The sequence below is a fragment of the Diuraphis noxia genome, unplaced genomic scaffold, assembly GCF_037042655.1.
Source record: "Diuraphis noxia isolate RWA-SAM2 unplaced genomic scaffold, SU_Dnox_SAM2 contig0003, whole genome shotgun sequence".
NCBI classification, from domain to species: Eukaryota; Metazoa; Arthropoda; class Insecta; order Hemiptera; family Aphididae; genus Diuraphis; species Diuraphis noxia.
The window spans coordinates 17,212,595-17,227,315 of record NW_028301713.1 but is presented as its reverse complement, the minus strand read 5'-3'; the positions used below and the strand labels follow the sequence as shown (position 1 = coordinate 17,227,315).

Here is a 14,721-nt window from a genome sequence, read left to right as displayed (position 1 = left end):
AGAATCGCTTTTCGTATACAATGATATAATATCAATAGATTCAAATTTAATTCCATCCATGACAGTAACCCACTTGTAACCTACTGTACAGCAGAGCAACATCCAGTACTTACCTGCTTTTTATTTTCATGTTTTTTAAGCTAATAGATGACAATATGATTAAGTGTTTGAAGTTTATTTTTTATTAAGGCACTCATCATAATGGTATTAGTACCACTGATTATTTTCGAATAAGCACTCATACTAGAGGTTGGTGCCATATTCTGTGCTAAAATCTTTTCATTTGTTCAATTGTATCTGTGTTAGGTTAGATTAAATAAATACTAATCTTTAACTTGTTGCGGTAACCTAATTATTGCACAATTATATTCTGGTTTTTTTCTATACTTTATATTCTTCAGGCCACGTATATATGATGTCGATAACACATCTGTGTAAAGTACCCACATAGACACTGCGGTAGGTTAAATTTTAATACGTGTTATTTAAAATTAACATTTTATTACAATAGTGTTTTTTAGTCTTTGATTTTCTTGTTTAGTTCAAAAGAATGAAAATTACTTACAAACTCACAAGATTATTACAAATAATTCGAAAAATAATATCACTCAAATTGACTTAATTGTGACCTTAACAGTTAATATGCCAAACGCTGATAAACACAAATATTTAAATCTTAATTATATTAGCAGTCCGCATGACGTTTTCTGGTCTCATGATTTATATTTTTAATAAATAATATTAGACCTTTTGGAACCATTTAGATGAACGAACAAAAAAAAAGCTGTTTGAAGAAATAGAGACTAATTACTAATAAAATTGTTGGTAACTTTAGTTTTAACAATGACTACCCTAGAACAAATAATAGAGAACAGGTCTTGTACAATAACGATAATAATTTCAATAATATGCGCATGCAAGATTATAACCAAAAAATACAACCCAATAATCAAAATAAAAATTATAATTAAAACTCCCCTAAGATGGATATAGTTTGTTTTGGTTGTGGATTACCGAGTCACATGTGTTCATCTTGTGCTGTATCAAAAAACTTCCAATGAAACACGATTTAACTAGGCATATTTCCGAAATTGAAGAAAACCCTAGTATGCAATCAGAAATAATTCCGCTTAAAGATACCAATACAAATAACTTAACAAATGCAAATATAATATACTGTACAAATGACAAAAATCATAACAATATTTATAAAATTAAAATACCAGGAAAATTAAATAATCACGAAATCACTTGGACTACATTTTTAGTAGAATTTTTAATTTTTTTTTTTATTACTGAAAATAAAAAACTTATTAATCAAAAAAATTTTTTTGGATAAATTCAAAATAAACTGTTTGTGAATCTGAATAATCTGATTGCAAGAAAAATTTTGATGGCAAAAAAAATTATCTAAGTCAAGTAGTTTATTTTTTAGAATTTTTTAAAATTCAATATTTTTTTAGATAAATTCATTTTGAACGCAATCACTTTTTTTTAAATATGATTTTTGAGAATTTGATAATATTATAAGTACCTATATTTCTTAAATTATTTACTTATCATAAAATAATTAACAATTTTTGTCATGCGTTCAATAATTTTTCGTGGATCTTTCTGAGGCACCCTGTATATTACACACAGTTGCGTGCAAAATTGAAAAACATATTTTTTGACTTAAGGTCAGCGACATTTTTTATAAATATAATATACATTTTTTATTGGTCATTAATCTCTATTTCTTCAAACTTTCTAATTTTTAATCTACATGATTATACCTATACACTATCACTATACAGTCTTACACATCCAACCACATTGGACTTTGATTTTGGTTGAGGCATGAACCAAAAAATAGAGCATGATGATGTGTATGACATGTATCTGGTCAATGAGTACCACTCGTGTTTCGCCAAAGGGCTGTCGGAACTAGGTACACGCCGATGATGAATGATTATTTTATTATTATATTATTATAATAATAATATTATACATACATATTCAGTTCATATTTTAACTTCTATCACATCATTTAAAAATTTCACACATAAAAGTGTTCCATTACATAATGATGGTGGAATAGTATTTTCTTTAAAGCATGATAGATGCTCAATTTTGTGAAAATAAACTGATACTGTAAATTAATTTAAAAACTCTATAGAGCGTAGTGTAGTATTACATCATCGGGATAACATATACAGTTGCAATCGATTTATATGTTTCCACTTCCCCAAAATATAGTGTAATATATTTTGATTAACATTATCTGCTCTATTATTTTTAGGGGAAATTATGGCTCTTTCACATAACCATTTGTTATAGTTTATATAATTTGTCTATACATCAGAAAATACTTGCATTTTTTAAGATGCAATTTATGTTACTATATTGCAGAAATTAAATGGAAATTCAATATCGTACCATATACATTTTCTAACCATTTTCCATTATCGAGTAGTAGTTATTATTCTGAAAAAATCATTAAAGTAGGATCATTAAACACAACTAGGTCGCTCAATAATTATCTTGTTAAGAATAGAGTTAAGGAAAAATCTTATTTCTATACACGTGATAGTTTAGGGATGAAGATCAGTAACTTAAGGATTATTTAAAGAATAAGTAGAAAATATATAAACTCCGTCATTTTGATATTTTCAAAACCAGGTATTCGAAACATATTATGATCGATGTTCAGAAGACCATGCAGGAGTTATACTTCAGTTAGAATATTTGTATCTATTTTGAAATATTGTGCAGCCTTAATGTATAAACTTTAGGTTTGGATCAGATTGCATCACTTTTAATGAACAAATATATTAAGTAATAATAAACACCTATAAAGAATAAATTTGTTTTGACAAATAAATGTATGATTAAACTATTTCATCAAAAGCTAAAGAGATGTACTGGAATAATAAAAAAATTAAATAAATATATTATATTATGTTGGTAACGAATTAGTATTCTAAGTCCAAAAAATAAATATTATAATATAATACATTCATTACAATGAGTGATGATAAACATATCATAATGATGGATGATACAACATAAAAAAAAATATATATACGTCGAGGAAACGAATTTCGCTGACTGACAATTTGTATTGTTAACCACTATGATAAAATAATATATAAATCAAGCAGTTTATAAATTAATTCAAGAATGATCGAGTTGTACAACTTCATTATTTGTGATACCTGTTTTATGTATAAAATATATTATATGATGTACAAAAAATTACGTTAATGATATTTGTAAAAATGTATGTGTAAATTATGCAAAAATAAATACCGGTGAATTAGCTCTGCTGATTTTGAGTACCTATATTATATATATCATCATTGAGTAGATTATTTTAACCATGTGTTAAATTATAATTAATTAATAATAAGTTATTGAATAAAAAAAAGAGTCTTTGCGGAAATACACCATTACCTTTATTTCTAAAGATATTTTATGTGTAAAAGTTTATTTATACTATCATTAGTAATAATATTTCTATTGATAATATAAAAGTAATAAAATAAGACATAGGTCGAATTAGTTTTTGTCAGATCAGCACATAATATCTATTCTATAACATAAAGTTGTATAGTTAAAGAATATAGTAAAATCATGTATAATTAACACACATAAATGTCTTTTGATTGCATCAGCAAAAATGAGATGAAGAAATATTGCGGAAGAACAACGTATAATTCGAAAGAGCGCAAATAGTAGTTGTGAAGAAACACAACGATGGGTGAAAAACTAAGGAAATAAACGACATAAATGGAGTCATAATGATGATGTCATCAAGGAAGGAACGTAACCAATACAAGACAGTCACAAATTCTCAAGAGATCGAGTTTTTACCAGACAGACAAACGCATTAGAGGAATTCGTGTACACCACATTCACTTGGAAATGAATTTGAAACGACTGAAAAATATGAGACGTGAAAATTAGTAGTTCTGGGCTGGAAGCCGTGTTGCCTTTAATTAGAATCTGATTAAGGGAATGTCGAATTCCAAAAACATGGAACTGTAGTGAAGAATTGTGATGTGAGGGTAGTTAAGAACATTGTGAGGATTACCAGACTTGGAGATGGGCGTAATAACTCCTAGTGTTAGACAAGGTTGGAGAAGAGCCACAGGTGGGTGTGTAATTATAAACTGACGGAAGAATTCTGGTGTATCGACTTTGCAGAGCTAGACCTACTCCTATTCAATTCTCCTTTCTGCTTTAGCCCCTCAGCACTGTTATTCATGCCATACAGTACGTATATGAATAGTCCAATCGTCAACCAAATACTGAAACGAATCCAGGTGATTAGGTCGAGTTTCATCATCAAGTAAATGTTCATCAATATGCTAATGCATGGTATGAGTGGTACTAGCGGAACCTACAAAAAATCACATATTAAGTTTGTTAAAAATGTTATATTTATAAACAAAACAAATGCCTGCGATCAAACAATATTAAATAATAGTATTATGTAATATTAAAATAATAAGAAAATATGAATTTCTGTCTATTAAATTCTGTGCAAACCAATGACTGATTCAATTTGTTGTGATATCTGCCATTACTATTTGAAGTAGTACAAATAGTTCAATATATAGTGGATTTCTGATTGATCTGTCATATTGAAATTCAAAGTTAAAGAAATGACTGAGACACGCGGGTGTTTTGATTTGGGTATATGCAAATATCAACGTGTAAGATGGCATTGTAAGCCATAATTATTATTATTATTTCATACATGCGCGAGGGTGCGATTCGACCGATTACCGTAAGTGTGTTGAGCATTTGGTCATATTGTGTACGGTGTGTCATATTAGCTGGATGAAAAAACGTGCCAATTAAATATATTTTGATCAGCCATCAGCGTGTGGGTCACGGGATTCAAACTGGTCAAAGCATTTTTTCGGGATTATGGTAGTGTGGACAACCGAGTGGTCGGCGACAATCGGTATCGCAGTATCATAACATCGATATAGAGCAGATATGTTATTTAACGCAATAAACGACACAACAAAATAATTGTAATACGAATTATGTTAATGCATTTTTTTTAACCACAAATAACCTGTGACATGCTTAGTTTTATTTTAATACCATGTTTGAGATCTATAATTCGTACCTTGAACGAAAGTTTCTTATTCGATTGAGGCTGTCTGGTCAGTAACAACAACAGAAGCAATAGCCCTATTGCCAAAATGGCACTCGCGTACTTCGCGATGCTGTTTTCGACGCATCCTTGTTCGAATGGTGTTGTGGCGTGGCTGGTGTTCACAACACAACCTAGATTGAAGGCTGCGGTATTGTTGTCGTCATCATCACACCATTGATGGGTGGTTACGACGCACTCTTTTTGTACGGTTACGAAACTGAACAGCACGGATGTGCAAACTGCAAAAATCAAACGACGCATTTATTCGATATACTTTAAAATTGTAAAACTATAAATTATAGATCGTTGGTGGGTTCCTCCGTTTCAACACCTACTGTACAACACAGTTATAGTCGTGGCCACACGTTCAGTCTCTTTGTTGGCGTTATCGATGTTGGACAGGTTAAAGTACTTTTCCACTACCTCGAAGAAACCACTACTGGTCTCTGGTCCATTTATCACCAACTGGTCGCCGTCCTCATCGTTTCTGTACCGTAACATCAACACGCAAATACATACAATCGTGTACGCCAACAACGTGCCAATCGACATCATATTCATCAGTTGTTCGAGGTTCAAAATCGCCGTGATAATACCTGAAAGTGAATGTTTACAAGTCGCACAGGGTGAATATTACACATGCCAATCATAAATTGTGCAATCGTATTGATATATTTACCAGCTAATAGACCCGAAAACAGAGTGGCCAACAGTGGCGTTTTAAACCTCGAGTGAATAATCGAAAACATGCTGAACATGAGACCGTCTTGAGCCATGGTCATCAGAATCCTCGGCATCGAGAACATGCTCGCTAAGAGACTGTAAGTTTAGCGGTAAAATTGTGATTAAGAAATCACCGAGATTCTGAGCAAACGTATTCTTACCTGGCAAACATAGCAAATATAGCACCGGATGAAACAATTATTTTCAACGTCGTCCAACCAAGTTGATCGTAGACGTACGGGAACGGCGCGTCGATGTCCTAAAATGTGTGATAAGTAAAAGTATTGATTAGGTAAGTTAAACATTAGTGTTTATAAATTTGTCAAAAATCAGAATTTAAATGATAAGAACAAAATTACGAACTGCCCATATTAAGTATATATGGTCTAAAAGTTGTTCTAAAATTATTTGTAAATTTAATCAGTCTCATACCAATCATACCAACTAGGTATATAAAAAATAAAATAAACACCTAGGTTAGGTTAGGTACCTACCCGATACAAGTAGGTAATTAATTAAGAACATTTTGGAAAACACAATTTTAATAAAAGCAGAAGTCACTAAGTCGAAATAGAAATTAGTATTATATAGACCGTGATTTAATATTAATGGATAAAAATATATTTTATGTATTATAATAAGTACAATGTACATAATACTGATTACATTTAAGAGTGCATTATAGAAAAAAAGTTCTCGTCACATACCAAAATTCTATTTTTTAATTGTTTTTTTTTTTTTTGTTAGCCACATAATATATATTGTTCTATTAATGAAGCATGAATTTTAACTTTAAAATTAATTTATCGATACCTGATCATAATACGGCCACATCAGAGTTAAAACCGAACTGATACAGCAATATGCAAACGTTATGATGGTCAACGAGAGTATGATGGCCAACGGGATGTCACGTTTCGGTTTCTTCGCTTCTTCTCCTTTGCATGGAAAATATTATTTAGTTGATGTTATAGGTAGGTATTGCTTTAAGCATAAAATGTATCATTAGTAATATTAGGTTTTATTTGACACTCACCCGTAGTAGCTACGGAGTCGAAACCAATGAACCCGTAAAAACATTTGGCAGCGCCCGCGGTCACTCCGGCCCACCCGAAAGGCATGAAACCGCCTTCACCACCTTTTGCGCTCTTTGGGATATCTAGTTTTGGTATATTCCAATTGTACAAATTAACTGTAACAACGATAATCAAATATTATATTTTAACGGACAGTGCATTATCATTCGCCAACATAGATTGTGTGTGGTTTACAACCAAATATACGATACCTTTAAATAAACCGGATACGACAACCGTAACCACGGTCAACAAATTAACGACTGTAAATACGTTGTTGATCATTGTAGATTCGCGGACTCCCCATGACAGTATAACTGCAAATGTAATATCAATTGAATAGTAATTTTTCATTAACGCATAGGTACAACGATGGTTGTGTTTCGTGTTTGGAATAATTTTTCTACTCACTCGATAATAGTAGTACGAGGCTGAATGACAAAACGTCTGGGTAGTCGGCCAAAAAACTAACGTTCATGGGGAAAAGATAAGTCATCGTGGTTTTCACGGGATAGTCCAACAGTGCATCGATATAATTACTGAAAGCTTTGGCAACACTTGCAGTACCTATAACGTGCGATGACAACAAATTAATACTACATATTTTTAACGTACATATTTCAATATATATTGAAATTTTCTAACTAAACATAAACTGTCATCGATATAGTTGTTGGATGTGATAGAATTTGTTTTTGTTTTTAAATTTTAAAACTTACCTATCAAGTACCTGTTTAGAATACAAAGCATATTATAATAAAATACTTTTTGTAAGCTTTTAAACCGTATTATTTTCTAAAGTATACAGCAATCAATTAAAAGGGCCACGGAAAACTTTAAATTAAAAAATAAGATAATATGTAGCAAACATTTATTTCATTCAATTGAAAGAAAAAATTCAAAGAATAAAAATAAAAATTATTATGCTATATTATGTTACAAATTGGTCTAGTTTTAAATATTCCATTATTTATATTTATGAACAATCGGCTTTTTTATTAAAAAAAATATATATTTATACCTACATATATGGTATATAATAATGGTTGAAAATTTCATGAAATTTACAATTCTGAAACATTTCATGAAATACTTTAGTATAATATATATATTTAATAAGTTTTATTTTTATTTTTAATGTCATAAACTCATAACTCACCTTCAAAATTTCATAATATTTGAGAAAAAATCACTAACTACTCATTATACTCATTAGTGACAGTTTTGTTTGGTTAGGTTATTGATAAATAATCATCATTAATATACAGTAAGTTCCGGTTATAACGAATACCGATACAAAGAAAAATCCCATTATAACGAAAGTCTTAAAAGTCCCATTCCGAAAACTTATTTTAACAATGTTAAATGTAGTAAAATAGTAAAAATAACGATTTTATATAAGCTCGACGGGCCTTAAGTCTTAACATCACTCACCGATGACGTATTCGAGTATCAAATTCCATCCAATCACGAACGCGACGAATTCGCCCACGCCAACGTAACTGTAAACATAGGCCGACCCGGCTCTTGGCACCCTTGCTGCGAATTCTGCGTAACACAGGCCTGCAAATATAGTTGTATATTATTATATTATTATAATCTATTGAGTTGTTTAATAATATTGGTGTTTCATTTGAGTTCTAATCTAACGTTCACAACGAAAGGCAGCCTTTAAAAGGCTCGTTTTTGGTATCACCATGTCGTGCCTTAAGTGCGATAAAGTTGTTCAGCTGAACAAAAATATATCTTGCGTAAAATGTAAATCATATTTCCATCCACAATGCACTTCACTCGCTTCTATTTCCAATTATAATGAATTGGGAAGCGACAAACGACTTTGAAAATGTGATAACTGCCATCGATCTCAAAACTTAACTATACGTAAGAAAACAAAATATGCTTCTATAAAACCTGAAGCAATTACTGATCTTTCTAGTATTCAATCTTCATTTAATGGAGTGCAAGAGTCTATGACCTTTTGGTCCTTATGTTCTAATAAAATTGATTATTTCTCTTTAAAATTAGAAAGTATAGTTACTAATGTTAAACAAAACACTAATGAGATAAAAGAAATTGAAGATAAATTTATTATTATGCAAAAAGAAATTGATTATTTAAAGTCAAGCTACAATGTTGCGAAACGGTTTAAATTAATCAATAACCTAGATATTATGAATATACCTGAAACGGCTAGTGAATCTTTATTCGATATTACTATATACAAAATTAACCAGATTATTTGATATCGAAGTAAAAGAAGTAGATACTCACAAAATATTTCGTATTAAATCTAAGAATAATGATACTAGAAGAATAATTATTGGATTTAACAACAATAATAAAAAAGAAGAAATATTATCGGCATTCAAATCAAAATTCAAAACAAGTCCAATTTCAGCCGAAGAAATTCACACTTCGTTTCCTGATTGTTAATTCTACTTAAATCATCAGCTATCAACAGGCAATAGAAAACTGCTTTGGATGACACAACAACTTGCAGCCAATTACGATTTCAAATACGTTTGGACAAATAACAGTGGTGTGTTCTTAAAGAAATCTGTTGGGGATACTGGTTTTAAAGTGCGTTTGTTATCACAATTACGGAGTATTGATATTGTAAAAAAAGTTGATTGCTTATGGTCAACAATAAATTAGAACTTGTTAATTTACTAATGTATTTTATTTTTTTCCTTTTGATTATATTAACTTAATTAATTGTTGTTAACAACACATACATTTACAATATAAATAAGTATAGATTAAACTATTTATTTAAAAGTGTTAATAGTATAAATTATATAAAAACTGTATCCGTAGAATGCATTAATGGCGTTAATTTAAGTTTAACTTTATAAATATAGGTGCTAGGTCTTCTCGTAGTAGGAAGTTCTTTGCAAAACAACGATAAGAAACAGCCATTTACTTTTAAACAATAAGTCCTGAAATTATGCGATTTAAACTGTACACGGTTTTTATTAAATCTATATGAATAGGCTACTTATTATTCCAGAGTTCAATCTCTATAGATGTCCTCAGAGTATACCCTTAAAATGTTAGAGTTGAATTCGTTTTATTTTAATTTTCTGGCTTCTGCTGGTTAAACGTAAAATGATTCCCAAGTATTTTTCATAATCACGATGTATTGTAGCGTACTTATCGCGGTATTTGATCATTTATAAGAAATCAATTCAAAAAACATGGAGATTGCATTAAAATTATGAAAAAAATGATTTAATTTATAAATATATTATAAATTATTTATATTATTTAAAAATAATAATCGAACTCAAATCCAGAGTGACCTTAATTTATAAATCAGAGTTGATTTCACGTTGTTTTCTTTTCCTTAAAACCACTAATATGACTTAAAATTAATTTTCATAGTTGGGTAGTTCTGTTCTTTAAAAACGTTTAAAGAATAATGTTATGGCCCAATCTTTTAAAAATTTAGAAATGTAAACAAAATATCATAGTGATGGCACAATAAAAATTTTTATTTGTTTTTATAGAACCACGTTGACCGTATATAAAATGTGTGTTGCTTACAGATTTTGTGTTTTTTCCAAGTGGAAGTATTTCTAAACAAATTTTACCATAATGTTATAAAACTTATACTGAAATACATCATACGCTGTACCTTTGAGTATTTACTTTAAACCGATGGATACATAATGGCGATCTCTTTCATTTTTATTAGTGTCAGGTGTCTTGAAATTTAATTGTTTTTGTGTTAAACATTTCTTTTTATTTTGTCTAACCTGCGAGAGCCGACGCAAAGGCAGCCAAAACGAATGAGAGCACAACGGCGGGGCCAGCTTCTATTCTGGCAACATTTCCAGCAAGCACGTAGACACCTACACCCAATGTAGACCCAACGCCAAGAGCCGTCAGGTCCAACAGATTGAGAACCCTAGCCAATTTCTTCTTATCCGGATGGTCGTCTCCTATATCATTCTCGTTTTTCCGCCTGAACATCACCTGGTACAGAGTTTCTCGCTGGAAAAAATAATCCAAATCGATATTGTTATTCCTTATAACGTAATTTTGATTACTGGTGAAATAACGGTGAAAAAAAATATGATGGTTGAATACTATATAATTGTTTCAATGTTGTGTGAGAAGAAACCTGATTTGATCGGCCATTGAACTATATATTTTAGAATAAAAAAAGTTTTGGAACTTAAGAAAAATATCAAAATTCGTTGAAAAGTGGAAAATGTGTACCTACTGACGGAGTATATAACACAGATAATAAGTATAAAATAATAAATATTGTAATACAACATTTCTATTGTAAAAATACAATAATAATATTAAAATAATAATAAAACAACAAACAGTGACTATCAAATGCATATTATACTTAGTGGTGATAATATTATATAATACATCGGTAACAAAGTACACGAAAAGGCTTGGGACTTATATCCGAAATAACACACTATTGGACGGATTAGGTGAGTACCTACGGACAGTAAACATGAATTTTGGTGACGAAGTCAATACATAGTGATAATTATAATAATTAGATAAGTACCAAAGTATATTTATTATAAGTCATTTTAGAAATAAATATCTAAAAATATCTAATAATTCTAATTTATTATATATTTTTTTTTTTTGAACTTTAGCTTATCATTTATTGAGATATCGTACTTTCAACGTGCCCACAGAATTAATTAAAACTTAAATAATTTTATTTCATTCTCTATATTTCTAATTCCCACCCACCTCCAAAACAAAATGTTTTATTAAAACTGTTTGTATTAAAATTGACTGTAGATAATTAGCCATTATTTTATTATAATAATTATTAAATCATCATTAGCCATTAGGTATTGACATATTATCACATGAATTAAATTACTAACTATTATTATACCACAAGCCTATTTATACTCTGTTCTGCTAATGAAAATATCAATAGTATTTGATAAAATATAGTTCAACCTATCATATTAATATTAGAACCAAAAAAATATTACCAACGATAATACCAATAAAACATAACCTATGAAGTATTGTTGTAAATAGGGACTGTTTACACAACGTTTTTCGCTGAATGATTTATCACTGAATTCTAATTTTACATAACATAATATCCAAAATAACGAGGTATTTATAGGTATATAGGTACTCGAAACGTATTCCTACATACAGGGTGATTCTTTTAAGTGGATACACTAATTATCTCAAAAGTATTTATTTTTTTTCAAAATATTTTTTTACATGGTTTCAAGTTGTTAAAAACCAACGTTTTTATTAAAAAATTATATTTTTTAATATTTTTTTAAGTTTTTTACTTTTTTGAATGACAACATAGAGTTTTAATTTCATATTCCAAAGCAGAATATTTTTCTAAGTATTTTGATTTAAAAAAATCGAATTTAGGATGAGTAGTTTATGAGTTATATGTATTTAAAGTTTAGACAAGCGGAGTAGTGGATGATAAACATTTTGCGGGGTAACCCAGTACCACTCCACTCTGCCAATCAAAACTTTAAATACTTATAATTATAACTCAATAACTACTAGCCCTAAATTCGATTTTTATGAATCAAAATACTTAGGAAAATATTCTGCTTTGGAATATTAAATTAAAACTCTTTGTTGTCATTCAAAAAAGTAAAAAACTTAAAAAATGATAAGGATAAAAAATATTTAAAAATATAATTTTTTAATAAAAACGTTGGTTTTTTAACAACTTGAAACCATGTAAAAAATATTTTGAAAAATATTTTGAAAAAAAATAAATACTTTTGAGATAATTAGTGTACCCACTTAAAAGAATCACCTTGTATATTATACGTATACATCTAAGAGACTTCATTGTTTTTTTTTCTATGTATATTATAGTTTGAGGTCTGATAATATAAACCGAAAGGACGAACCTATATTATTATTTTATTAGATACGTATTTATACCTATTATGGACAAAGGACAGCTTATCGACCACTTCTTAACGCAAAAACGACGTATTATTATTTTTAAAATATAATATCAGTTTATGTATGTCGACAATGAACAATTTTTTTAAATTTTCATCTAGTTTTCTGGTGAATTATACGTCGAGCATGCAATATTATAATGTTACTATTATTAAACTAGGATACTCACAGAAGTCGACCGTTATATTCGCTATCACCTTTATTTTAACTTTTCGGTAAGTAAAAAATATAGCTACGTGAGATGGAAATAAGTTTCACTTACCTACTGGAAATTAAAAATGAACTATTTTTATTTTGTACATTTTGGAGATTTTAAAGATTATTTGATGCTTTAATAATTCAAACATTTTAGGTCATATTTATATTAAAGTTTTTTTTTCTAATTTTATTGCTCGTTCTAATTTTTATTTTGTTTTTCAACGAAAATGTTTGATTTTGTTTTTGTATTTCATCTGGTCTGCGTATATATTTAATTTTTTAATTTTTACAATTTCTTTGTATAACGAATGCACAAAACAATATTATTTTTAAGGGCATAGTTTGAATCCTAACCGGCTATAACAGTCTTCGCCCTACTACGAGTAATCAACGTACCTACTACCTATAGTTATAATTATATACGTACCAACTTCATCATGACGTCGTCGTCGGCTTGGCGCATAGAACACGATCTACAGTGCGTTCCCGTTCCTACGATATTTCGATTTACGTCACCCAGTCGACGACGCCAAAGTGCTGTTGGTCTTGCAGCTATTCCGATTCGTACGACGTGGACACCACGCGGTAAAAAAATATTATTGTCTCTTTTGGCACACGACCGTTCGCTTACAGGGGTTGGTTGTATGTCTTCTGAAAATTCTGATAACGTCAGTTATCGTTCGCCGTCTTCACCTCCGTCAAATTCCACGGTCGTGGACCGCCGGATCACGCGTGTACTAACAATATTGAGCTGCGTACACGCGGCGCTCGTCGTTTTATTATTATTCCTATCAGTTACTTAGTCTAGCGCTCCTGGTGATCGAAGTGGTTTAGATAGACACGCCGAAACTTTTGCCGTTGAATCGCGTGCCTGATTCACAATAATTACTAATATTATACACGACATGAAATGCTGATAATCTTATTTTACTATTATTATTTTAAGCGGGGGTGGCATTATTAAGAAGATATAAAAAACAAACCATTTAATGAGTATAATATTACTATTAAACTCTCATACTTTAGTTTATGTTTTTTTTTTCATTTTATTTCTTTCAAAATTTTTTTATACGAAACAAGATATTCTATTCATGTTAGGTAAATTGGGTCATTGAGGTACGACATAAAGCTAACATATATAGCTTATTGTTACACCGAATTACCTTCATTGCGATAAAAAAAAAATGTTATTAATTTATCAATTATACATCTTTAACATTTTAATTGCAAATAACAACAACACAAGATTTCGTATTGAATTTATTATTATAATATGTGCTTAATATACTAATACGCCAACTTCAAGAAAAATTTTTTATAATTTAATCGCTGAAATCTGATAGATTTAAAACTTAACGAATTGTTAACCAAATTGTCCATTGAACAATTTTGAGATTATTGATAATAAGTGTTTGTATAAGTGTTTATAATGAATATATATTTTAGTTAATTTTATAAATGTATTTAATGAATCCCTTTTACATGAAAAAATAACTGACCAAATAAATTCCTAGCAAATTTATGAAATTGAAGAATCTATAAAACATATATTTTAAAAAAGTCGTGGATGTCGCTTTGCTGTATAGTAAGTTATTGTAATGGATGGAATTAAATTTGAAT

The 14,721-nt window shown here is 29.6% G+C and overlaps 1 protein-coding gene across 1 annotated transcript; it reads right to left on the bottom strand.

Annotated features, from left to right (window-relative positions):
- Positions 1-3,452: 3,452 nt before the first annotated feature.
- LOC107167549 (cationic amino acid transporter 2-like) lies at positions 3,453-13,868 on the bottom strand. The gene is made up of 12 exons (XM_015516645.2): positions 13,529-13,868; positions 10,713-10,950; positions 8,389-8,517; positions 7,366-7,521; positions 7,167-7,271; positions 6,915-7,070; positions 6,692-6,816; positions 6,040-6,137; positions 5,835-5,974; positions 5,491-5,751; positions 5,126-5,394; positions 3,453-4,384 (listed from the first exon to the last, which is right to left on the bottom strand). The coding sequence occupies exons 1-12, from the start codon at positions 13,562-13,564 to the stop codon at positions 4,148-4,150; spliced, it is 1,950 nt and encodes a 649-aa protein (XP_015372131.2). The 5' UTR covers positions 13,565-13,868; the 3' UTR covers positions 3,453-4,147.
- Between the last annotated feature and the right edge of the window lie 853 nt (positions 13,869-14,721).